This window comes from Carettochelys insculpta, chromosome 7 (assembly GCF_033958435.1).
Source record: "Carettochelys insculpta isolate YL-2023 chromosome 7, ASM3395843v1, whole genome shotgun sequence".
Classification (NCBI taxonomy): domain Eukaryota; kingdom Metazoa; phylum Chordata; order Testudines; family Carettochelyidae; genus Carettochelys; species Carettochelys insculpta.
In genome coordinates, this window is record NC_134143.1 from 39,258,855 (window position 1) to 39,283,149 (window position 24,295).

At 43.0% G+C, this 24,295-nt stretch overlaps 1 protein-coding gene across 2 annotated transcripts in view; it reads right to left on the bottom strand.

Annotated features, from left to right (window-relative positions):
* Nucleotides 1–24,295, bottom strand: part of RNLS (renalase, FAD dependent amine oxidase) — a 148,195-nt gene that overhangs the window by 23,287 nt on the left and 100,613 nt on the right. For both annotated transcript variants that reach the window (XM_074999525.1, XM_074999524.1), the window contains exon 5: nucleotides 19,377–19,550. In XM_074999525.1, coding sequence (XP_074855626.1) covers nucleotides 19,377–19,550 — 174 coding nt within the window. The remainder of the gene's footprint in view (nucleotides 1–19,376; nucleotides 19,551–24,295) is intronic.

Genomic DNA, 24,295 nt, shown 5'->3' on the forward strand with positions numbered 1-24,295 from the left:
TACCATCTCACTACCTCCCCAGTAGCTTTTTTACATACATGTTGAACAGAAGTGGCATTAGCAGACAGACTTGCAGAATCAGACAAGAGAAACTTTGGGGCACCCCTTGGATTCTCCTGTCATGAAAGAACAGACAAATGCAATGTGAAGCAATCCGCCTGAGCCAGCGTCCACACGTGAGCCACCAAAACCCCATAAAAATGGATTTCCCAGCAGGAAAATAAAAGGCAGAGGCAGCAGACCGTGACTAAATTAAGGTCCAAAAATTCTGGACTTCCCACCATTTGCAGTCTTTAGAGAACTCCATGGTAATACAGCAGTCGGCCAAGTTACACATGGAGTGTGCTTCCACGCACCCTCACGCAACTCAAATTTCATGCAAGTCCAGGGGCTGGGGGAGGAAGAGCTGGTAGCCAGGCTGCCAGCCCCCCTGAGCTTGCAGGAGCTGGGGAACTGACCAATGCACTAGTGATGGTCAGTTTCCTGTCTCTCAGAGTGGTGGGGAGCCAGGAACCAGGTGGGAGCCTGGCTGCTGGCTCCCCTTCACTGGTGCCAGCCAGGAAACTGACCAGTGCTGCTGAGTTTCCCAGCTCTTGCAAGCCCAGGGGAGCCAAGAGCCAGGCTGCCACCATCAGCACTTGTCAGTTTCCTGGCTCCCTGCCACTCTGGGAGCCAGAAGTGGCTTCTCCCAGCTGGAGGAAGCCGCGGAGAAGTTGCCCCATCATGACTGTCTGCCCCCTGGCCTCCTGCAGCTGGGGGCTAGAGCAGGGAGCTGGTGGAGCAGCTGTGCTCCCCAGCCCCCACTCCGGGAACCTCACAATTTTGACTGTGCTTAACTCGTGTTAACACAAGTTAAGCGCAAGTTGAAATTGTGCATATTGGGGGTTTACTGTAACTCCTCATACACTCCAACAAACCATGTAGTATAATGGGCCACAGCCTTACCCTTACTACCGCATGTCAGGTGACAGCCAGGAAAACCATGGCTTCAGCAACACTGACTTGTGAGAATCACAGTTGGCATTTGAGTAGCCGCAATAGTCTATATTTGTGCACTGAAATGGACGGAAATGTGTGGCGCCTTTCCAATTTTAATATTTTGTTGCATTAGTACATATAAAAAGTTTGGATAGTGTGCCTGTTTACCTTTTTACACTGATTTCCTGCACTGTTTTTGTCTCTCAGTAAATTTCTATACTTTTGAAAATAAAATATATTCACTATTACAAAATACATATTGCAGGTAGCATATCAATACTCAGAGAAGCCTGTCCTTGTAAATTTACAGCACTAAAGAACTCACAGGTTTAGGAAAACAGTCTCATATTTATAAATATTCAGCAGGACAAAAGGAGCAGCTATTACACTTGGGATATTTTTCTCACTGAGATGCAAGCTGACGAGTAAACACTACCAGCAGCCCTTCATGCTACCAAACCCACTCTACAGGTTCAACCTCCCTGGGCTGGATCCCTGGGAATCTGAGCAGTCCTAGACTGTTTTTGCTGGGACAAGGGGTGGTGAATTATGCCCCCATCTGCTTCTGGGCTCCCCTCCCTGCTGTCACCCATGGATTCCTGACCACCTTGGCTACCCACAGGTTCACCAGGTGCCAGCTCCCAGCACCAGTCACATCTCCCCAGCCACAGCTTCCCTGGGCTGTAGCTTTCTGCTAGCCCCAGCCATGGCTTCTGGGGCTGTAGCTTTCCATTCGGCCCCTGGGATGAGCTGCTACGAGTCACTGCTCCCTGGTAAGGGTGCTTTCTGCACGGCCGTAGCTTCCTGCCTGGCCCTGCTGGTCATCCGTCACTCACCTCTTGGGCCACCAGCTTACCAGCCCCGATCACTGATCCTTGCTGCTGGCCCCCCCTTGCCACTACACCAGCTGTGGCTGCCCTGCCCTGGCCTCCTGCTGCTGGTATAGCTGGCCCCTTCCTCTTCCCAGCTTGGGGACTCCGGTCCTGCAAGATCCATGGTTCTGCCAGACAATGGATGTTGCCAGACAAGGGAATAAACCTCCCAAATCCATTAACATGTACAGTCATTTTGTACATGCAGAGCAAGTAGTTGAATCTTTACTTCGGGCTGAGCTAACTCAGCAAAGAAGGGACTAGGGTTCCCAGAATCATGATTGACATTTCAGTATTGCCAATGGTAATCTACTGGTTGGGAAAGAATGTACTTCCTGAAGGTCTGCAAATGCAGGAGACTTGTGCATCCTGTATTTCAATGGTCATGAGAGGAGAGCAGAGCAGAGCCCTGTGGGCTCAATGATTGTCTGAGATTCCCGACGTTGAAAAGTGTCACATGGGCTTATGGGATTTAAAAAAAAAAAAATGAAAATTTTGGGATGGGGATGTCATTCTGGGATGGAGAAAGCTGCATGCTGAGAACTTAACTCCCAGATATCCTGAGTGACTCACTTCTGCCTTCAATACATTACAAAAATTTCCCACAGGCATTTCCCTGAACAGCCACGCTGAGCACAGTAAGATACCTTTCCTGCTGTAACACACTTTGCAGAAACACAGGTACTTTGGTGAGTACATGCAGTGGTGATGCAAACAGCCAAACTTGCATGTGCGCCCAAGGACTAATAAGCCGTGTCTACACGTGCATGCTACTTCGAAGTAGCGGCACTAACTTCGAAATAGCGCCCGTCACGGCTACACATGTTGGGTGCTATTTCGATGTTAACATCGACGTTAGGCGGCGAGACGTCGAAGCCGCTAACCCCATGAGGGGATGGGAATAGCGCCCTACTTCGAAGTTGAACGTCGAAGTAGGGCACGTGTAGATGATCCACGTCCCGCAACATCGAAATAGCAGCGTCCGCCATGGTGGCCATCAGCTGAGGGGTTGAGAGACGCTCTCTCTCCAGCCCCTGCGGGGCTCTATGGTCACCATGTGCAGCAGCCCTTAGCCCAGGGCTTCTGGCTGCTGCTGCTGCAGCTGGGGATCCATGCTGCATGCGCAGGGTCTGCAACCAGTTGTCGGCTCTGTGGATCTTGTGTTGTTTAGTGCAACTGTGTCTGGGAGGGGCCCTTTAAGGGAGCGGCTTGCTGTTGAGTCCGCCCTGTGACCCTGTCTGCAGCTGTGCCTGGCACCCTTATTTCGATGTGTGCTACTTTGGTGTGTAGACATTCCCTCGCAGGGCCTATTTCGATGTGGTGCTGCGCAACGTCGGTGTTGAACATTGACGTTGCCAGCCCTGGAGGACGTGTAGATGTTATTCATCGAAATAAGCTACTTCGATGTAGGCTTCATGTGTAGACGTAGCCATAGAAAGCTGCATCATGTTCTTCCTGCTGCACATCAATGAAGCCTGCTGGCCATGGCCTAGCATATCCACCATACTTTGCACACATCATGCTCATTATGCATGTTGACTCTAGCAGTCCCAGCACCAGAGGCACAAAGGGGAAAGACTCCACCAATACAGTAGCCATTCACAAGCTGACTTTTGCCTGTGCGGGAGTGAGACGGCTCTTTTAAAGCGGAAGAATATTTTTGTTACTTTGGGTTTTGTTGGTGCATGTACAGCATCTTTACAAGTTCTTCCATGTACACACAGAGAGGGGGCTTTGCTGAACGATCACTAAATACATTAATAAAATAAATATCGTTTATCTACTGTGACCTGTTGTGCTAGGTAGCCAGAGATGTAAAGACAGGGATTAGTTCTTTAAATTTTTTCATCTTGTCTATAGCTTATACAAAAAAAGCGTCAGAATGCAGGCAGTTTTTAATTCATCCTGCAAACTACTCAGTTTAGAGATTCCTCCAGAGTCCTTTGAGTCCTGTAGTTTTCAAATATGCAAACTGTAAGGATTCACAAAACAAAAAAGCAGTCAGAATAAGTGGGTCTCTCTCACCAAAGCTCGTCACCTAAAAAATTATATTACTAGTCTTTAAAGTGCTACAGGACTGCTTTTTTGTGTTGTGAAAATAGAGCGCAAGGTAACAGAACAGCTGAACTTGGTAATGGCTAATAATTTAAGGGACAGCCATCTTTAGACTAGAAACAGAATGAAAACATGAATCTGCTCACAGTTCCCCTGTCCATCCCTGAACATGTGCGTTTAATGAATCCGACCAATGGATGCAGTCATGGTGAAAATCATAGGTAAACTGGTGGATGAAAGTTGGTTACAACTTTCACTACTTTAGCAGGTGAGCAGCTGCTTTGACTGTTAGCTACTGTTGCCAAGGTACGTAGCATTCAGCACTCACACAGTATTCTGCCAGGTGCACACTCACCTAAGAAAGACAAGTTTGCACGTGGATATTCTTTCAGGTTTCCAGACTCGCAATGAACAAGCAAACCCCATTTGTCATCATGCTCAGAGACAGGAGAACAAAACATCGCAAACATCCAGAAGTGACATTTGGAGCTGGTTTTACTAGTGCTAGGGTAAGCCTACACTGCAGTGCGAGCTCAAGCCCAAACCCTGCTTCCATCTCCATACAAATCTGCCTGACATGGGCAAGTAAACCCTCAAGATTTGGGCCTTAAGACAGGGCTAGGGGTGGAATGAGCCTGAGTTTCACTGGGATTTATATGCAAACTACAGTTTTATATTGTGGGTGGAGATCAAGCACAGACCCCTAGACTCTTGCCCTGGGAGCGCACCAGGCCCAATGATGGGATGTGGAAAGGGCTAAGGGGGCAGTTACCTGGGGGCTGCTGCAACATAATCCAGAACCCCTGATGGTGTGGGGCAGTGTGGAAGGAGTGGTGGTGAGGAGTGGGGAGACTATCCCCAGTCTTGCCCCTTCTGCCCAAGGCCCTGCCTCTTCTGGGAGTGGAGAGCTGCTGCCCCACCACCATCTGGCACAGGGGGTCGGCAAGTCTTTTGGCTTCCCTGGAGCTCACCAACTGTATTGTACAATCCCAGGGGCCACTGTTCCTTGGCCACTCATCTTCAGTAACGGGAAGGTAGCCAGAAATAGCAGTTGGCAGTGTTGGGGATTAAGCAGACCAGGGACTAGTGCAAGGAGAGGAAGTAGCTCAAGAATGACAACTAGCAAGCCAGGGATGAGAACAGCACTTCTGGGAACTCACTGCTATCCTGCCTCTTTTATGAACCCTTTGACTGGGTGCTGGGCACTGTGCCAAGCACGGAGTCCCGGACCATTCGCAACAGCCTGGTCAGCTGGGACAGTGACCTTCTGACCCCTGAATCTACCCTAGGGATCAAGCAGCTGCTGGGTGAGGCAAGTGAAGTAACTCTGGTGCTCACACCTGTCCCCAGGGAGGCTCTGCTGCCAGAGCAGCTGCAGCGAATCTCAGGTCCATACTTGGAGGAGCTGTTTGACTCTCTGGAGGAGCAGTCCGCCATGGAACTGGCAGCAGTAGCCTGGTAAATATTCGATTCCATGTCACTAGTGGTTAATAAATGAATGGGAGGGATTTCAGGTTTATGACTCAATGCAACTTTTCTTTCAAGTGGTGGGTTGCACGGTGGATCCACTGACGGCTTAATGCACACGAGCTCCGTGGCAAAAGCCCACCTACGCCACATGGGATTCAAAACAGAGAAGGGGCAGTGCAAACAAAAGGGAAGCATTTCACGTCACATTTTTACCAGACTCTCACACTCTGACAGAAATGGGCTGGGGGCTGTAAAAGTAAAAATATTAGGTTGCCTTCCTGTTTAATATACCACACCATACAAATAAGCCATGTCATGGTCTGCATACTGTGCCGGAAGGAGGGGTATGGTAAAATGGAAATGTAGTGCATCCCCTTCTTCCACTGGTTCATGCAAGTCCATAATGTGGGTGCACAAAGCATCCCTGAGTTTTGTTGCCCATATTAACTGTAACAGGGGCACTTTGTGACTGGGTGTTTCTGTACATGGGTGATACATTCACTGTCCAAAATACAGGATTCTTAATGCAATCTACACCTGTGCTGGGGAGGGGGTTTGGCTGAGAATCCATGAAAGTTCAGGCTCGTGTTTCAACTGAATGATGTCTCAAGTCCCAACCATGGTGTGAAGTCCCGCAGACCAGGAATGCATTGGCCAATAACATGGCTGGGTGGTCTATGCAACTGGGACTGAATACTAGTTGCATAGGGCAAATGTACCTCCTGCAGGTGTCTCGCCCTCCACTATACACACTAGAAGAGGAAGACAGGATTAGGGTTAGGGGACAGGCAGAAGTACAAGATTTATTTGATTGGTTTTCTTGTACTGGTTTTATAATTCTGCACTGTTCAACATTTGCATTATGCACTTTATGGCTGGTTTTGGTGTTCTAATTAATGGCAGCTGACTTAGATATTTCTTAACTATTGGCTTTTGGGTTGTTTGTGGTTGTGGTAGTGCTTTTTGTAAGACAGCCATGCTAACAAATAGAGGCTTTCATTTCTTAAGAAAGTTCATCACCATCACTGCATCACATCATAGAGTGGGTGGATCTTTATTCTTCAAGCTATAAGTATGACTAGACAGGTGTAGCCAAACACAATTTCTCAGTACATCTTTTCAGATCAATCCATAATGACAATCCACAGTGCCTGTCGCACAAGCCACTGTTCCCATCCTTTACTTTGGATAAGCAGTTCCCTCACCATTTAACAGAAATTCATGTCAATTATCCCCCCTCCCCAATCACTGGCAGTCTATGGCACCAGCACTTTATTAACTGTTAACATTAATGTACAAATACCTGCATAAACAAACTATTTCCCCTCTTCCACTGGTCCATGTAAGTCCATAACAGGGACACACAAAGCATCTCTGATTCCTGTTGCCTATCTGCACCTGTGACAGCTGCACCTTCTGGCTGAGTGTACCTGTTCAGCAATCCACTCAGGCAAAGGCAAATGAGGAAGTGGGAGAGAGAAAAGCAGAAAGAGACCAAGAGATTGCTCTTTCCTGCTTGCCTCAGGAGCTGAAGGACTGTAGGAATGAAACTGTCTCACATATAAGGGTGGTGGAAACTAAGATTGTAAAATCAATTGCACAGGGTATGTTACGAGTAAAAAAAGACACTGAACCATTTGTTGAATAGTAACAGAGAGTAAGCAGTGCTAGTCTATACACTATCAAAACAAAAAGCAGTCAAGTAGCACTTTAAAGACTAGCAAAATAGTTTATTAGGTGAGCTTTTGTGGGACAGACCCACTTCTTCAGACCATAGCCAGACCAGAACAGACTCAATATTTAAGGCACAGAGAACCAAAAACAGTAAGCAAGGAGGACAAATCAGAAAAAGATAATCAAGGTGAGCAAATCAGAGAGTGGAGGGGTGGGGGGGAAGATCAAGAATTAGACTTGGCTCAATCTAATTCTTGATCTCCCCCCCCACCCCTCCACTCTCTGATTTGCTCACCTTGATTATCTTTTTCTGATTTGTCCTCCTTGCTTACTGTTTTTGGTTCTCTGTGCCTTAAATATTGAGTCTGTTCTGGTCTGGCTATGGTCTGAAGAAGTGGGGCTGTCCCACGAAAGCTCACCTAATAAACTATTTTGCTAGTCTTTCAAGTGCTACTTGACTGCTTTTTGTTTTGAACCATTTGTGGACTTCAGCAGAAGCAGGAGCAAGCGGGCCATGCCACAGTTTGAAATTCTGCTGATGCTATTTACTGTCTGCCAAACGTGTTCAGCCATCATCCTGCACCTGCTGAGAGTGAAATTAAACTTTAATTCTGGCAGGGCCTCTGACATCGGGACATAATTTGAGGCCTGAGTCACAAGGGAGTATGTAGGGTCCTCTGGAGAACAGCAGTGAGGATAATAACTCCATATGTGACAACGTCATTTGGTGGGAATAGCATCCCAGTTTGCCCATGAAGCTCGACAGATTTTTTATTGGCGGAAACATTTGCATCCTGGACTTTTCCTACGTAGCTTAAACTGGCCCTAGTGGTTGACAAGAGCCTGCAAAACAAGGAAGTAGTGCCCTTTGCATTTTATATACTTGCGTGCTCCCTGAGGAGGACAAACTATGGATGTGAGTGTCCCATCGACAGCCCTGTGCAGTCCGGAAACCCTTTTTTCTCCCAACCAGGGACACTTTATGCCAACTGCCTTTGGGTAAATCACATGTCTGATTGAGTGAAAAACTTCTATCTTCATAGCCCCCGCTACTGACCTTCTAGGAACAAACTGCTCAGCGATGGACCTGTAGGAGGTGGCCAGCTTCCAGATTGTTATAGCAACCTGCTTCTTGGCAGGAATGGCAGCTCTCAGGCATGTGCTCTGAGAATTGGGGTTTGCGGCAGCTGCTTGCAAAGCTCCAGAAATACAGCTTTCTTCATCTAGAAGTTCTGGAGCTGTTGCTTATCTTCCCAGCTCTTCATTGCTAGGCGATCCCACCAGTTTGTGCCTATCGTGCTGCTTCAGATGCACAGGCCCCACCACATAGGGGCCATTAGTGGCCACACTAATGAGTGAGCAGCATTGTCCAGATTGAGTCTGCCTTGACTGAATCATTCTCCTCCTCCTCCATATCTGTTTTTTGGTAGATCAGAAAATGCCACTGAAATGTTCCCCAGCCTCCCAAGGACTGAGAAAGAAGTGAGAGTGCAAGCAGGGCAAGGTCCTCAAATGGTAACTCCCATGTTTCAGCCTATTGTTAATGGGAGCATGTAGCCCCAAAAGAGTGCTTGGCAGGAAGTGTTGGCAAACTGCAACAACTATCTGTAAGGTGCCATTGGATGAACAGTCAAGTTTTCCCACAGTGCCTCACAAACTAAGGACTAGAGCATCTGCTGGGAAGCCTGGAATAGTCTGATTTAGCTCAGCACAGTGCAGTACAGCTGCATGAGCATATGTGTGAGATGTGGGTCCAGAAATTCTAAACTCAGAATAAAAACATAAGAACAGACATACTGGGTCAGACCACAGCCCCACCGAGCCCAGTATGTTGTCTTTCAACAGTGGCAAATGCCAGGTGCCCCAGAGGGAATGAACAGAACAGGCAATCATCAAGTCATCAATTCCCTGTCACCCATTCCCAGCCTCTTGCAAACAGAGGCTAGAGACACCATCCATGCCCATCCTGGCTAACAGCCATTGCTGGACCTATCCCCCATGAATTTATCTCGTTCTTTTTTAAACTTTACTATAGTCTTGGCCTTCACAACATTCTCTGGCAAGGAGTTCCACAGGTTAACTGTGCGTTGTGTGAAAAAATATTTCCTATTGTTTGTTTTAAACCTGCTGCCTATTAATTTCAATATTCAGTGTGGATGCTACAGGCTAGACTTATAAACACCATGAGCAGGGGCTTGAGTCCCATGAGGCTGAGTTTATACTGCAGTGCAGACATACCTGTAGCCATTTAACCCACATAAGCAGGCCTCAGTCTTCCAACCTACTTTTAGGTAATTTATCTGGGAGTAGTTCTTCAGGGGACAAAATTTCTTCCTGAATTTTCCCCTGATGTTTCAGCCTACTTTGATTCCAAGCTCAGCATCAAATATACTTTTGAAAAGGTGGATTCTGTCCTTTAGCCTCTGGGTCTCTTTGTAAACCTCTTGACACTGATGATGCCTCTCAAACCTACTGGCTCAGTGCCAATAATTTAGCTTAACATCTGGCTCAGATCACAAGGGACAAGTGAGAAATGATCCTGAAAAATACTGGCCCTATTGACACACATCTGTGTTAACAAAAATGTGCTAAATGGCATATCCCAAACAGGTAATTTTCTCCAGCTGATCAATATCTGCATTCTCAGAAACACCACCAGATACTGAAATAGTGGAAAAGTAACTGAATACAAGTTTAGTCTCTGAGTTTCTTATGAATTATGAAGGACACAGACTTAAATGGATTAGTTTTTCTTTTTCTACTCTGTCACTACATATTAGCAAAAAGCAATACTTGATAAAAGGTGAAAAATTCAGAGGATTCATTTTGCTTTTGGTATTCAAGAAAGAATAATATATCATGTTGTGCTTGGAGTATTAGCTCCGTGGATTATTTTCTAAAATCTGCAAAGAAGCAGAAAAGGAGTGGTCTTTTCATGCATTTAAACCTTACAAAAAAGAATTTTTCAGGGGAGAGAATCAGGAAAGGAGATTCTGAATGGGAAATGTGCTTATTTGTATTTGAGTTGGATATCATTCACTTTTACTAACTGTGTGGTTTTAAGCTCTTAGGCACATTATTTTTATTGTTCATTCCTCATTAATGCCCTTCAGAAATTCCTGACTTTTTTTTAAGCCTTCCTTCTGAAGAAACTTATTTTACTCACTCAAGTTCGATAGGTATACTTTAAACTTTTGGCGCAAAAAAATCTTAAAGATACAATTTCATATCCACGATGAAATAATTCACCAAGTCTCTAGCACCAAAGCCTTAGCTGAAAATGACTTCTGTGTTTAAACAGTGCAAAAAAGTTGAAAAATAATTTGGCTTCTCTGCATCAGTTCTGCTCTCTTTGCTTTGCACTGCTGAACAGGCACAAAGTGAACAGATTCTGACTGGAGCAGGTCAGCAGAGAATTCCTATTGTGCTTGGGCAATCTCTTCAGTGGTGTGCACGGCAAAGCTAGCTGGTGCGGCAGCCTCCTCCTAACCTTTGATGAAAGGGCAGGAAGGAGGCTTGCCCATCCACCCATCTTCCACTGGCATAAGCTGAAGCAGGTCCTTAACTGCTCTGCCTTCAGTAAGGTCTAACCGGTTCGTGATCAGGGAGCTGCAGCTGGCTCAGTATTGCCTTCATCCTAGCAGAGCTTAGACCCAGGGCAGGATTAAGTCCTCTAATTTTTCATTTTGTATCATTGCTGAATCCTGACAGCTCTTGACAATGCTGAGTAATACTTTACTCTTCAGCTACTGCTACTGATGTCAATGGGGAAACTTGCAAAATGAGGTACTCCTCAAACCAAGAGAAAGGTGTCAGAAAAAGGTCTTTAAGGTTGTAAAGAAAAATTGCTATAATGCAGCATCCAATATTAACAGCTTAAAACTAGATCTTTTCTATTAGTCAAGTATATAGATGTGCATGGCGCATTAGTGGCTCTGCACATAAAATAATAACATCTCAGCTAAACACAGACACATCAAAAGTTTCAATAAAGAGGAGGGAGAAAGTGAGGTTTTGTTTGCTTAGTCATCTCCACTAGTTTTAAAGAGGGAGGGAGAAGGAGACTTTCAGTGGATCACGCTGAACCATGCTGTCTGTCTCTCATGCAGAGCATACAATGGTTCATTTGTTCAGAAGCATTTTCTCTCTTGTAGACTGTAAAAGCGTCTGTTATCTTTAAAAATGAAACAAAGAATGTCGGTCCAGAAATTCTATCTGTCAGGCTGTGTAATCACTCACTTGAGAAGAAAACGTAGCGCATTCAATATAGCAGCAATCTGTGATTAGAGGGGTGATGTTTGTTACCAGATGTGCCTGAAAACTTTCGTGTCACTGATACAAACAATAAGGTGCTTCTGGCAAACTATTTTGAGCTCAGCTGAAAAGGTGAGTTCAGGAATATTCAAAATTAATGCTTCATTGGCAGATGGTAAACAATGTGACAACATTGAAGTTTTTGCTTGGAACAAGGCCAGTCTCCCCAAATCTTGTGACTGGCATCCTTCAATCTTTGAATCAGAGGAGTAGAAAACTACCTTTAAAGAAGAGGTGCAAGAAATGGAAAATGGTAGGTTTATACAAGCAGCATCAGGTTCAGAAGACCAAGGCCTAAAAACAGCAAGATAACCTAGTCTGAGCTGTTTTAATTATATAAGAGACTATTTGGTGAACATTGTGCATCTCCTTCCTTTCTATTCTGAATCTTGATCAGATTAGTGTCATATTCGCCATGCAAAGGAACAAGGAACAACTGTAGCCTTTAGTCCTGTGTAAGATAAAGTCAGAATTTGGCTCACTATGAAGGACCCTATAGTTGTTTCAAATTGCTGTTGGAGTATCGGGCAGTCTTCACAGAGAAGAAGCTCATGTTTCTGAATAAAATAAAATAAAAGCCAGCTATATTTGTCCAAAGATAATTATACTCTCAGAGGAAGCATATTTATGTGCTTGGCCTGAACTGGTGATCCCCACTCACTTACTAGGCTAAAAGATCTGACACTGACAAAACATTACCACATGAACACTCTTGTTCTGCCTCCACAGAGATGCCAAGGACTGAATGTACAGAAAATGAACATCCTCACTCTTAGAAGTGGTTGTACTAGCTCCTGACTGAAGCATGTTTATGGGGAAAGTGAGAACTTGTACAACAGCCTATGTTTGCTGTATCTGCTCTGTGGTTTAGAGAGAAGACTCAGTAACTTTGAACAAATCAAAAGCCACTGTAAACGTTGAAACAACTAATAGCCACACCCTAGCTTATGGCTTTAGCAAAACAAGAGCAATTACTTCCATGTAGTTACTAAAGGTAGGCAACAACACGGAAGTCCAGAAAAATATTCCCACTGGTTTTAACGTTGATTCAGCAGTACAATAACTAACCGGAAGGAAAAATACTGTCACATGGGGAGTGACGCCCATTTTTCATCACTGGTTTTGTTATACCTGCTTCCCAACAGTGTTAAAACCTGTTTTGGTTGCCATAGTACTGACTATTCAAAGAATCCCATCAGTATGAACAGGGTTTGCTGCAAATTTTTTGGCAAGTCTCTCCCTTACATCAGTAGCCAAAAGGACTTTTAAACTGCTGTTTGCAACTCAATTTGCAAATAGAGAATCTTTATTTATAAGGCTGACATAACCTCCTTGGTTTTAACCCTCATGTTCCTGGGAATTAGATGATACCAATGTCACAAAATGTGGAATTAGAAGAGAGAGACTTTGTGTTCTGGTCTGTAAACTTGGATGCCAGTTGATGTGAGGCATGGGGTACATGCTTGCATATATATAAATCCAGTTTGTGTGTGCGCAGTTGGGTATGGAATTTGTTTTTCTGTTTAGCAAAATGAGCTACTCAGGTTAGGCAAAGGTGAGCACAAATTCCACTCTGTGCCAATAGCAGCAGAGAAACTGGGGCTGAAGGGGAAGAATAGCCTTATTCCTTCCTGAAATTTTGTGGATAAGGCCAAACCGCCTTACTATTTGCAGGCAGGGACAAAGGAACCACTTCCTTGGTCTGGAAGAGAGGTCAGGATCTAGATTTAATAAAATTTATATCTAAACTAAAAATAAGTAAGAAAATTCTAGAACCTAGAAATACACAGGAAAAATACATGGAATTTCCTTCAAAATGTCAGTAATAATGGAATATATTTTAGTGGTTAGTAAAGAACAGACTGTTCTTGAATGTCACAAAAATTCCCATGGTTTGCAGAAGTTCTTTAATTCTGCATGGTAGTGCTGTAACACACAGACTATATCTTAGCAGAACATATGCAAGGGGAGTATAAACAGTATTAGACTTCTGATTTCTTTATCCTTGTGGATAGTTCCTGACTGGCTTTATAATAGCAGGCAGACTAGGGATGAGATTATCAAGAAAATCCACATGTAACAGGCTGCAGACTCTTCAATAAGATAAAGGTTTAGCTGTCACCTATCCTAAAACTGCTCCATTGATACTGACGGATAAAGGAATCTTCCCTTTACAGTGTAAATAGAGTACTTAAGAAATTTATGCTGAGCCTGGAAACAAAAATGTATCTCCTCTTCCTTTTAAATTATTTAATGACAAAGCCGATTAAATAAGAGATGGGTACGTGGCATCTTTTTGTGTGTCTGTCTTTACTCCTGTAGAATATAAAGATTCTACAGTCTTACAAATAATTTTGCTGAAGAACTCCTACTGTTCCTTATAAATATTGACGTGATTTTTAAACAGCCTATTGTCTAATTATGTAATATACATGCACACTATGCAGATCAATTCATATACAATAGAAGTAGGATCTTCTTATCATGCAATGCTCAAGAACATTACATCTGCATGTGCAAGCCTAACTGAAAAACAGAGGGTCAGCTCCTCAGCTGGTGTACACAGCTATGACTCCATTGAGGCTGGTTGATCATATTCCCTGTAAGTACTAGAAATGGCAGACTCACTGAATAATTTTTACTCTTGATTTTTCTGTTTCATAATATAAGTCAGGAAGGTGAGACAGCTGAAATAACTCACAATGAAGTGGTTAAGGCGCTAGAATTCTCATCTGAGCATAAGGATACGTAACAGTCGTATTTCAAAACCCTGAACAGATGTTACAAATGCAAGGTTTGGTTCAGTCCTGTAGATAGCACAGGATTCAGTCTGCAGGGCCTTTATGATGGAGGTTATCCATGGAAACCACAGAATTAGTGCATCGTGGCCTAGCCGTTCCCTGCCTGACTCAGCCCTTTGTGGATTGTGCTTGCTGTCTTCTGACCCAACATATCCTCCGTCTGAGCAGGATTGCTATTGCAAGGCCACACCTGAGTCTCTCTAGTAGATTAAACAAGGCCCACACTGAAAACCACACAGAGTAATTTTCCATCACAGAAATCCAGAACCTTTTCTTTTGCTCCTGAATCAGAGTAATCAAACTGCATTAATTTGTTTCTATTTACAGAGCCATGATCTGACCTCACCTGTGTGCCTGCACAAGCAACTAATATAATAACGTTGCATGGCTGTGAGATCAGCTGGTCTGTAGGAGCTTAGTCTTCCTTGCTTACTGTTTTTGGTTCTCTGTGCCTTAAATATTGAGTCTGTTCTGGTCTGGCTATGGTCTGAAGAAGTGGGTCTGTCCCATGAAAGCTCATCACCTGATAAATTATTTTGTTAGTCGTTTCAGTGCTACTTGACTGCTTTTTTGTTTTGATAGTATACAGACTAGCACGGCTCCCTCTCTGTTACTATTGAACATTCATAGGGAATGTTTTCCTGGAAGGCAGTGGTTGTAATTTCTCTGCCACTGACAGGACAGGCTCTGCTCCCTCCTCTTTGTTCACAGAACCCACTACTTTATAGGAATAGGGATTTGGGGAAAGCAAGAGCGACTCTCCTTTGCAGAAAGCTACTGAGTTTATAGCAACCTCTGAACCACTACAGCAGCTTCCTCCCTTGCCTGTCCCCTCTGAAGATCTCCATCAGAGAATGAAGTCAAGGATTACCTATGCAGATTTCTGTGCCAGATCGAGTCTTATAACTCATAGAGGAGACTCTTGAGCAGCACCTCTTAGGATATCCTGGTGCATCACAAGGATGCTGTATATTATCTAATACAGGCACTGTGTCTCAAAGAAATGCTATGCTTTTGTGACCTGCATATTCTTACAGTAAATACAACATATACATTTTGTTTACCTCAGAGACAGAGTAGTAAGCAATGCCTCAGTGGAAGCACAATAATGCCATTAGTGAACATCATATTCCTTTAAATGAGCACAAATACTATTCCTGGATTACTCCTTGACTTTTGTCTCATCTGCCAACTTGAGAGCACTGACAAGCTACAGTCAGGGTTGTTGTTCATTTTCTATTTGGAAATCTTACCAGTAAAGAGTCAAACCACCACTATAAGGTGGTGGTTATATTTTTTTGTTTGCTTTCTATGTCATTTGCTAAATGAGCCAAAATGGATAATTGTCAAGACTTGTGTAAACAAAAAGTTGGGACTTATGTAAAGAGCAAGAGAATGTAACAGCTATACATAATCTTAACTTTTTGCAGACAGTATAAACATATATATTTAGCAACATCTATTACTTTGAAATATAACTGAGCTTTCCACAGCAGAAGGCTGCAATACTCTTAAAGGCTGCAGGCCTATGTTGTTTGCCAATAAGTTTACATCAACAGTGTAAAACCAAGATAACATAAAATCTTTGTTATGCTTGTGTATATATTATCATATATAAAAGTAATGTATTTGCAAAAAATAAGAACTGCTTCCCCCATGTTTTGGTTGTATCTTAATATTTGCTACCTTTTGTGTGTGTGCTTGTGCAAAAGCAACTCTCTTTTACTTAAACATGATGCTCGTCTATGAAGCATACAATGAGAAAAAAGGAAGTGTGAAGTATATATGTACTAAAACTAATAAAAGAAACTGTAAAATAGCGCTTGTTACTATACTGCAAATATAAGTAAATTACACATTGAATGCTACTTGTGTATGTGTGTGTAATTATACATATCCCAATAACACTACAAGTTGTGTATATGCCTAAAGAAATGAGAGTATCTCCTTGATAGTTTACTTGTGCTATTTAGCTGTTTATGTTTCTATCCTTAATAAACAGAGCAAAGGGCATGTCTTTCAAACCTCCCATGCTACGCAGGAGCACCCACCATCAGAAATATTTCTCTTCCCTTACTAACATGCATTTTTCTCCCACTCCACTACTAGTTTTCTTGGAACAAAGTTGAAATTTCTAAAATTCAAGTTGATAAGGAACTGAGTACAAAGGAGAGGGCTGGATGGACGTTTATACGTTGTAATGAGGCCTTGTGGGAGGCAGTTCCTCTGCAATTGCTGGTCCTCTGCTTGTTCTATCTCTGCAACTGCTATGTAGCTCACCCCCCTGGAGAAACTGCACCTTCCCAGAGAATTTACTTTCATTGTATTTTGGAACCTCTGTTGCCAGGTGAAAACAGTGTACTATCTTCAATAGATATATTTTGATAATCTTTAGTTACACATTAATATGTCCAAAACTTTTGATACACAGCTGGTTAATTGTGCCATCAATAGACAGCACCATCAATCAGTGTGCTTGAGTCACTGGCTATAAAACAAAACTTGAAAAAGATGCCACATGATTTTGGTGAGGATAGGGAAGTCATAAGAAAAGATGGCCCAGACGACATCACCACCCTCACTTTGTTGGGACACACACCTTCTGATCATCAAGGTGATACAAAGACTTGATGTCTTTTTGGACTCTTGTGCTCCTGAATAGCAAAATAGCAAGAGGGACAAGAAATGCCATTGATCATCCCTGTGGCCGAGTGGGAACCTAGCTATTTCCATTCAGAAGTTTCTCACCTCCAAGCCTCACTATGACAATTAGCTAATGTAAATGTGAGGATGGAAGTGAAAACCAGGAAGTCTGAGCATGCCACAGCAGCACGTCAAGACTTAAGCATGGCACTTTGGAATTTATTATGTTACACTGGCCCCTTGTTCAGTACTGGATTCAGGTCAAGGTCCAGCTGGTGATCTTTAATGACCTCACATGAGCTGCACCTGGGGAATCTCAGGAACATTTTCGCTCTCTCTCTCTCTCTGAGAACAACTTGACAGCTGTTTGGGGATGCTGGAGTTAGAAAACAGTTCAAACTATAAGAACAGGAGGCATGCCTTTCCAGGCAGCTGGCCCATAGCTAGGCCTTTACCCCAGTAAGCAGAACAACCCCAGGTTTTCTTTCTGCCTGAGGGAAATATGAGATCATCTAATTGCCATAGCTTTCCCACAATAATAATGCTAAAAATGGCTTGCCTCACTCCCTAAGATGGTAACTAATAGAATAATAATTTTAATATTCTATGTATTTGGCATAATATAGGGAAAAATGAATTCAATCTTTCCTCTATGATTGCTTCATATAATGTTGCTGGTGTTTGGGAAATCCCATGATGGGCACCTCTGAGATAGTTGCCTAGATGGATGCTGATCTGTTCATATACGCAATATGAATTTAAACACAGTCAGTCCAGAATGAAAAAGAAAGCAATATTAGAAAGATTTCAAGGTTCTTCTGCTTGCATATAAAACCACCCATCAGCTCAGTTAATCAGTACTACTTCATATTTATATAGAGCCTGATTCTGAAAATCCTCAATTGGTCATGTTGTTCAGTGATTAACAGCACTTTTCAGCACAGATCTCTGTGTATTTTACAAAAATGGACAGATTATTTCTCCCATTTCACAGATGAAGTAACTGACTTGTCAATGTCACAGACAGTAGTGGCAGATCCGTAAAGAGAAATTCAGATCTCCATATTCCTACCCCATGCTCAATCCACTACACCATGGCTGTCCTAATTATATTTTTTAAAATAGTTACTAGGGGTTGGGGAGCTGTGCAGCCAGCCCATGGTGGGGAGGGAAGGTGCCTTTCAGAGCCAAGCTCTGGCTGCTGCCATTAGTGACTGCCTCCACACTGTGGATAAGGCAGCAGGACAGGGCTCTCATCAGTAGTGGCAGCCAGAGCTTGGCTCTGGGCTGGCCCTCCTGTTTCCTCTGCTGGGGTGTGAAGGCACTGCTCAGAGCCAAGCTTCAGCTGCCACTACTGACAGGGGAGCCACTTCCTGCTGCCCAACCAGGGGGCAGTGGGGAATCAGTAGTGGCAGCCATAGCTGGACTCTGAGCAGCATCTGCCCTCCCTGCCATGGCCTAATGACAGTGGCTGCTCTCAGCTCCTCCCTTCACCTGGGGGTAAAGGCATCCCAGCTCCGCTCCACTTCCCTTACTGCCCCATTGTAGCTTCTCATAGCAACCTCCCCCAAGCCTTCCCATGTGGCACACAGACATACTTGTGTGTTGATGTCTTTCTGTTGCCCAGGAGGAAATTTTTTTTATCTACAGAGAGAGATACAGTAGGGATCTTTTAAGAAATACCACCAAATATAGGTAGGAGAGGTTTAGCCAAGGTAGTTAGAACCTAACTTCACTACTATCTAGTGATAACAAATTTAGGCCATTTTGTATTTTCCAAGAATTCCAGTAATGTAGGAGTCAAATTCTGGCCTTCCCCAATGGGGAAGGGAAAAAAACCAAACAAAAAAACAAAAACAAAACCTAAAACAACAATTACAAAAATCACCCCACGCTCCCCTCCCCCCAAACGATAAATGGTTCACAAAATATTCATTTACAAAAGTTGTCCACAGTTACTTTTAACATGATCCAAGAACTGTTTTTTTCCCCATGGGATTCTTGCTAATGATGGTTAGTAAGTACAGTATAATATCTGTTTTTATGATCATCTTTAACAAAGAGATGAGGAGTGTAAACCTCACAGAATGCCTAAGCTCCTCTGAAGCATTCTGTAAAGTAGTTCTGTGAGGTAACACTATGTAATTTTAAGGACTTTCCATGATGAAAAAATAAACCAGCTAACACTGAATTAGGCTGATCAGGCTTCATTACATAATTCGTTAACAGTTCTAAGCATGCTCAATGGAAAGCTCAGGATCTGTAATTCTTAAATAACAGAATGAAGACTATGTCTTGGAATAGTGAAATGTTGGCGTTTTAAACCCTCTGATACTGTTTTCATGAACTCAGTAATACAAACCATGTGCTGGGTGATGATTTTCTGAAAACTTCCCTGGTTTCATAGTGCATTTTTATTACAGGCCAAATGTGACATTAAATTTTATCCCCTGTGGCTTGGAGTTAAATACTTGCTCTGTTCAGAATAGCAACACTCAATTAAACAGCATTTTTCATGATCTACACCCTCTATTGTTACTGTGTTTAAGGAAATAATAGGAGCACTGACCTATACTGCGCTTCTTATTATCGATGGAGATGAAGCGTATGCAAGGATTATTGGTGATGTACTGTGCAGCCCATGGGACATCAATCCATGTGCCAGCTTCATAAAAGAGTCCCAGAGCATAGCGAGAAGAGTAGCTCACAGATTCCAGTTGCTGCTTTTGACTTTCCTTAATTACTGTGGAGAAAAAAAAAACAGACAAATCACTTTTCTTGCAGAGCATTAAACCTGTGAATACGATAGCTAAGCTGATTTATCTTTTCCTAAAGCAGGACTAGGATACTCAAAGTCTGTTTATCATTTAATATTAAAAGCTAAAATCTTCTTAGTTCTTTCTGGTGGATTTATCCAAACATTTTAAAGGTACAGGATTAACTGCATCCTTGATACACCCACTTTTTATTAGGGGTTTATATACTATATTCCCAGAAGCAGACATGGACATAAAGCTTTCTTAAGAGAAGTCTGATTGTGGAGCCCTTAGCCCTGGTGTACTCAGAGAAAATTCTACCTGGTGTGTGTTAGAATTGCACAATAAGGCACTAGTGACCAATACACTATTAGTTATGTCACTGTCTAAACAAAACAGTTGTACATATTGAACAGACACTTTAACTAGGAACCCTCAAAACTGTAGAAAAAATAGTGATTTAGGCCCTGATTCTCCAGTCTATCCATTTCAACAAAGCAATTAAATTTAGACTTAAAATTAGGGATGGGTTTTTATGCTACTGACATCAGTGTTAATTATTACCAACTTCAATGGGCTTTAAGCATTCATTAAAAATTAAGCAAGTGCTTTACGGAATTAGGCTTTAATGTTCATTATTGGGGGTGGGGTAGATGAGAAGTGAGCTGAATCACTGACAGAGCCACTGAGCATTGTGCTTGGTTCTTTATAATCCATAAGGTGAAAAATACTGAAAAGAATGGCTTCTGCAAGGTGACTGGCCAGCAAGAACACTGGGTCCAGCTCATGGCACGAAGCACTGATGGTCACTGGCTGAGGGAGCTTATGTTACAAAGGAACAGTGGGAAATACTTTTGTCAGCAATTGGTGCTCATGGCTGCCAATGCTTTATCTCTTCCAAATGCAGCTCTAGAGCTCGCTCAAGCACCACAATTCATGGTGAGCAATAGGAAGAACTGCAAACTCTAAAATGCAGCATTTACTCTCAGTCCATCTAGTTCAATGTCTTTGATCCTCATCCCTTTTTAAACTCTTTATTATAAGCTTGAACTCTATTCAAGCAGACAAATCACAAGCAACCCGATGAACAAGGTGGAATAAAAAGAGACCACTGAACTAAAAATAGATTTTAATTATTTAACATAGATGAACTTTATGCAAAGTTTAGATTTACCCTCCCACCACCATGGAAATGATAGAGAAAAACGTCCAAAGGAATTTAAAATAAAATGTTATTCTTCTAGCTGTAACTTAAACTTATTTAAGAAGCTTTTAGTAGAATTCTGTATCAAATTTCTCTGTTATCAACTTTTTTCTTTTTTCTGTCTTTATTAAGATTGATTTTCATAATTTTGTAATCTTTATAAAATGATGGAGAAAAACTTCATAGTGGCAGAGGAAAAATTTCAAAAAGTGTTTCATCTGAGCAAACAGCAATAGTCACAGCCAGTTTACAGAGACACAGGCATGGTACGTATTTTTGTACCCCTAAAAGGCGTGGTCAACAAGGTCCCTGAGACCTCAAGATAGTAAGTAATAAAGATGAGGTACAATTACCAGGATATCAGTGTTCTCCTGTCATATGAAATTTCTCATATTTTTACCTCGTTTTATGGATTCAGTATAATAAAAGAGACAAGAAACCAGTCTAGGAAAGACAAAAGTCCAATTCTCAAAACACCTAGCTTTACGCTGAATTACATCAAAAGCAAAATTAATAGCAATTTTTTTGTTAAGGAATTATCAGACATACTGAATACCTATATCCAACTATAGTGCCGGTAGTGTAATAAATACCTGGGCAGCATAGCAATTGGATGAGTGGGGTGATTTATGAAAAAGGGGATAGATTGATTTTATTCTCTTTTTGTTAGTGTCACACTCCTACCAGAGTAATCGTCTGTGTACGGTAATAACTTACAGCACATCAAATGGAAAAATGATGTGGTTGGCCCTGCCACTTGTGAGTAATGCTGCTGTCCCAAAGTCCTACAATTTTCTTTATCACACACCAGATCTTCTCTGACTATGAACAGATATTTTATTGGGCTGAGGCAACAACTCTAGGATCCAGGATTATAAAACAGGACTTCTCAATCTGGTGATTTTATTCAGGAACCCTGGAATCAGGCAATGTCTGCCAGGAGCTGGAATTTAATAAAGTCAGCACAGAATTTCAGAAGCTGATGAACGTCCTAAACTAGCTAAGCTTGATGGATCACTTCTCCCCTCTATAGTAACAGAGAGATAGCTGTGTTAGTTTGTATTCTAACAACACAACAGACGTGTAGTATTTTAAAGACTAACAAAATGATTTATTAGGTGATGAGCTTTCGTGGGACAGACTAACTTCTTCAGATCTATAGACTTTCCAGTCCAGATCCAGATATATAGAACAGAAGTCCAAAAAAATTGCAATAAAAATGACAAATCAAATACATGAACTGAAGGAGGCGGTGATGGTTGGGGGGATGTTAAGTGTCCTGCCTGCAATCATTATGAACATCAACGGAAGGGAAGCAGTCCTTGTAATAAGTGAGATAATTGTTGTCTTTGTTCATACCAAGTGTCAATGTGTTGAATTTGAATATGAAGCTCTGTTCACAAATTTCCCTATGTAATCTGTTTTCAAAGTCTTTTTGTGGTATGGCGCATATTGTCAGGTCTTCAACAGAATGGCCCACTCCATTGAAACGCTCACTGACCGGCTTATGTGTATTGAGACTCCTGATGTCTGCTCTGCGTCCATTCATTCTTTGGCAAAGTGTTTGCCTGGTTTGTCCAATATACATTGTAGAGCAGCATTGCTGGCACATAACGGCACACATAATATTGGTCAAGGTACATGAGAATAAGCCCCTGATCTTGTAATTAACGTGGTTCAGTCCAGTGATGGTATCTCCGGAGTAAATATGTGGACAAAGTTGGAAATGGGGTTTGTTCTCCCCTCTATGTGCAACAATTCCCAGCATGTACAATTCTTACAAAGTAAATCTGCAAATTATGTGTACTACCAGTCCACGTAAACACGTGCTTCCATTACCACTACCCTAATCTTTTTCACTCTCTCTCCTTTCCATTCTTATGTCCATTCTGTAATTTTAGGTGGTAACTCCTTGGGGGCAAGGGCTATGTTTTAAAATGTAGAGCTAGGACTATGGTTACTGACTGGGACCTTGTGATGCTACCATTATACAAATAACAGTAATATTATAATAACCTGGGAACATTTAAGAACCTTCTCTTTCTAGGCTCAAAATAGGAAAGGAGTCAAAGCAGACATCACTATGACATCTCCTTTTCTCAGAAGAGACAGCTGGGAGTTATCCCAACAAACCACTATGCTAAAACCACTGCAATTTGTGCATCCTTTGTAGAGAAAGCAGCTTGTTCAAACAAGCTTGCAATATGTGTCATTGTCTTCAGGACCCACTTTTGCAATTTTTAGTAGATGCTCATGCAGCATCTGGTTGGAACGAAGACAGAGCAGCCACTAGTAAATGCTAATAGTGCAAAAAACAGTACACTTGTCCAGTACTATCATTGTTAGTCTTCCCAATGAAAGAGATGTCCTTATTCAAGCAACCTCAGGACCCAAAGCTGTTCAGGGACAACCTCCCCTTTGGAGGCACTGGGACCCAGGCACTGTCTCCCATCTCACTAACATCATGTGGCCTTGTGGAAAAAAATAGTGAGGAAGAACCAGCCAGAGACCAAAGTTGGAAGAATCAGGCACAGAAGCGGCTAGAACAGGGACCACCAGATGCTGATGATGTCCTCAGAATATTTCCTACAATTTTTTACTGTACATTTTGTGTGTTCTGCCAGTCCTCAGGGCAAGGATTGTCTACTTCTCTGGGAATATGTCTACCCTTGCAATACTGTTCCCAGCTCATGTTGACACACTTATGACAGCTCTCACTGAATTAGCACATGGCAAATAATAGTGGAGACAGGCAATGGCGAACAGCAGCAAGGGCTAGTTGTACTGAGTATATACCCAGGGGCTCGGACTTGGCAGAGCTCACTTGTTCCATCACTGCCTGTGTTACCTGGCTGCTCTACTGTTTTTAGAGTGCTAGCACAGTGAAATCTAGTAAGCGCATCTATGAGAGCTAGGAATCTCAGTACCAACTCCACGTGAAACCAGAGCCTTTGTCTATACTAAGCTTAGCACAATGAGGCCAAATTCTTGGCTGGGCCCCCTACAAATAACAAGGTTACGTATACATAAGGAAGTCCCGTGTCCTGATACCCTAGATAAAGAGGGGTGAAATTTTGGCTCAAGGGCCACATGTCAACATAGAAATTGTATGTAGGCCGTGAATGATCATGAAATTGGGGGTTGGGGTGCAGGCTCTGGAGTGGGGTCAGCAATGAGGATGGAGCTGCGGGCTGGGACCGAGCGATTCAGAGGGCAGGAGAGGGCTTTGAACTGGGGCTGGGAGTTGGGGTGCCAGAGGGTGAGGATCTGGCTGGGGGTGCAGACTTTGGGGTGGGGCTGTGGATGAGGGGTATAAGGTGCAGGATGGTGCACTGGACTGGAGGGTGGGAGGGGAATCAGGCCTGGTGCAGGGGGCTGGGCACTCAGGAGTGCAGGATCCAGGCAGAGCTTAATAGAAGCAGAACCTGAAAAAAAGCAGCCCTTCCCCCCCGCCTCCAGCTCTGATGCCGAGGCAGGGCCACATGGCTCTGAGCATTGCCCCAGCTGCAGGAGCCACCCCTGTATTTC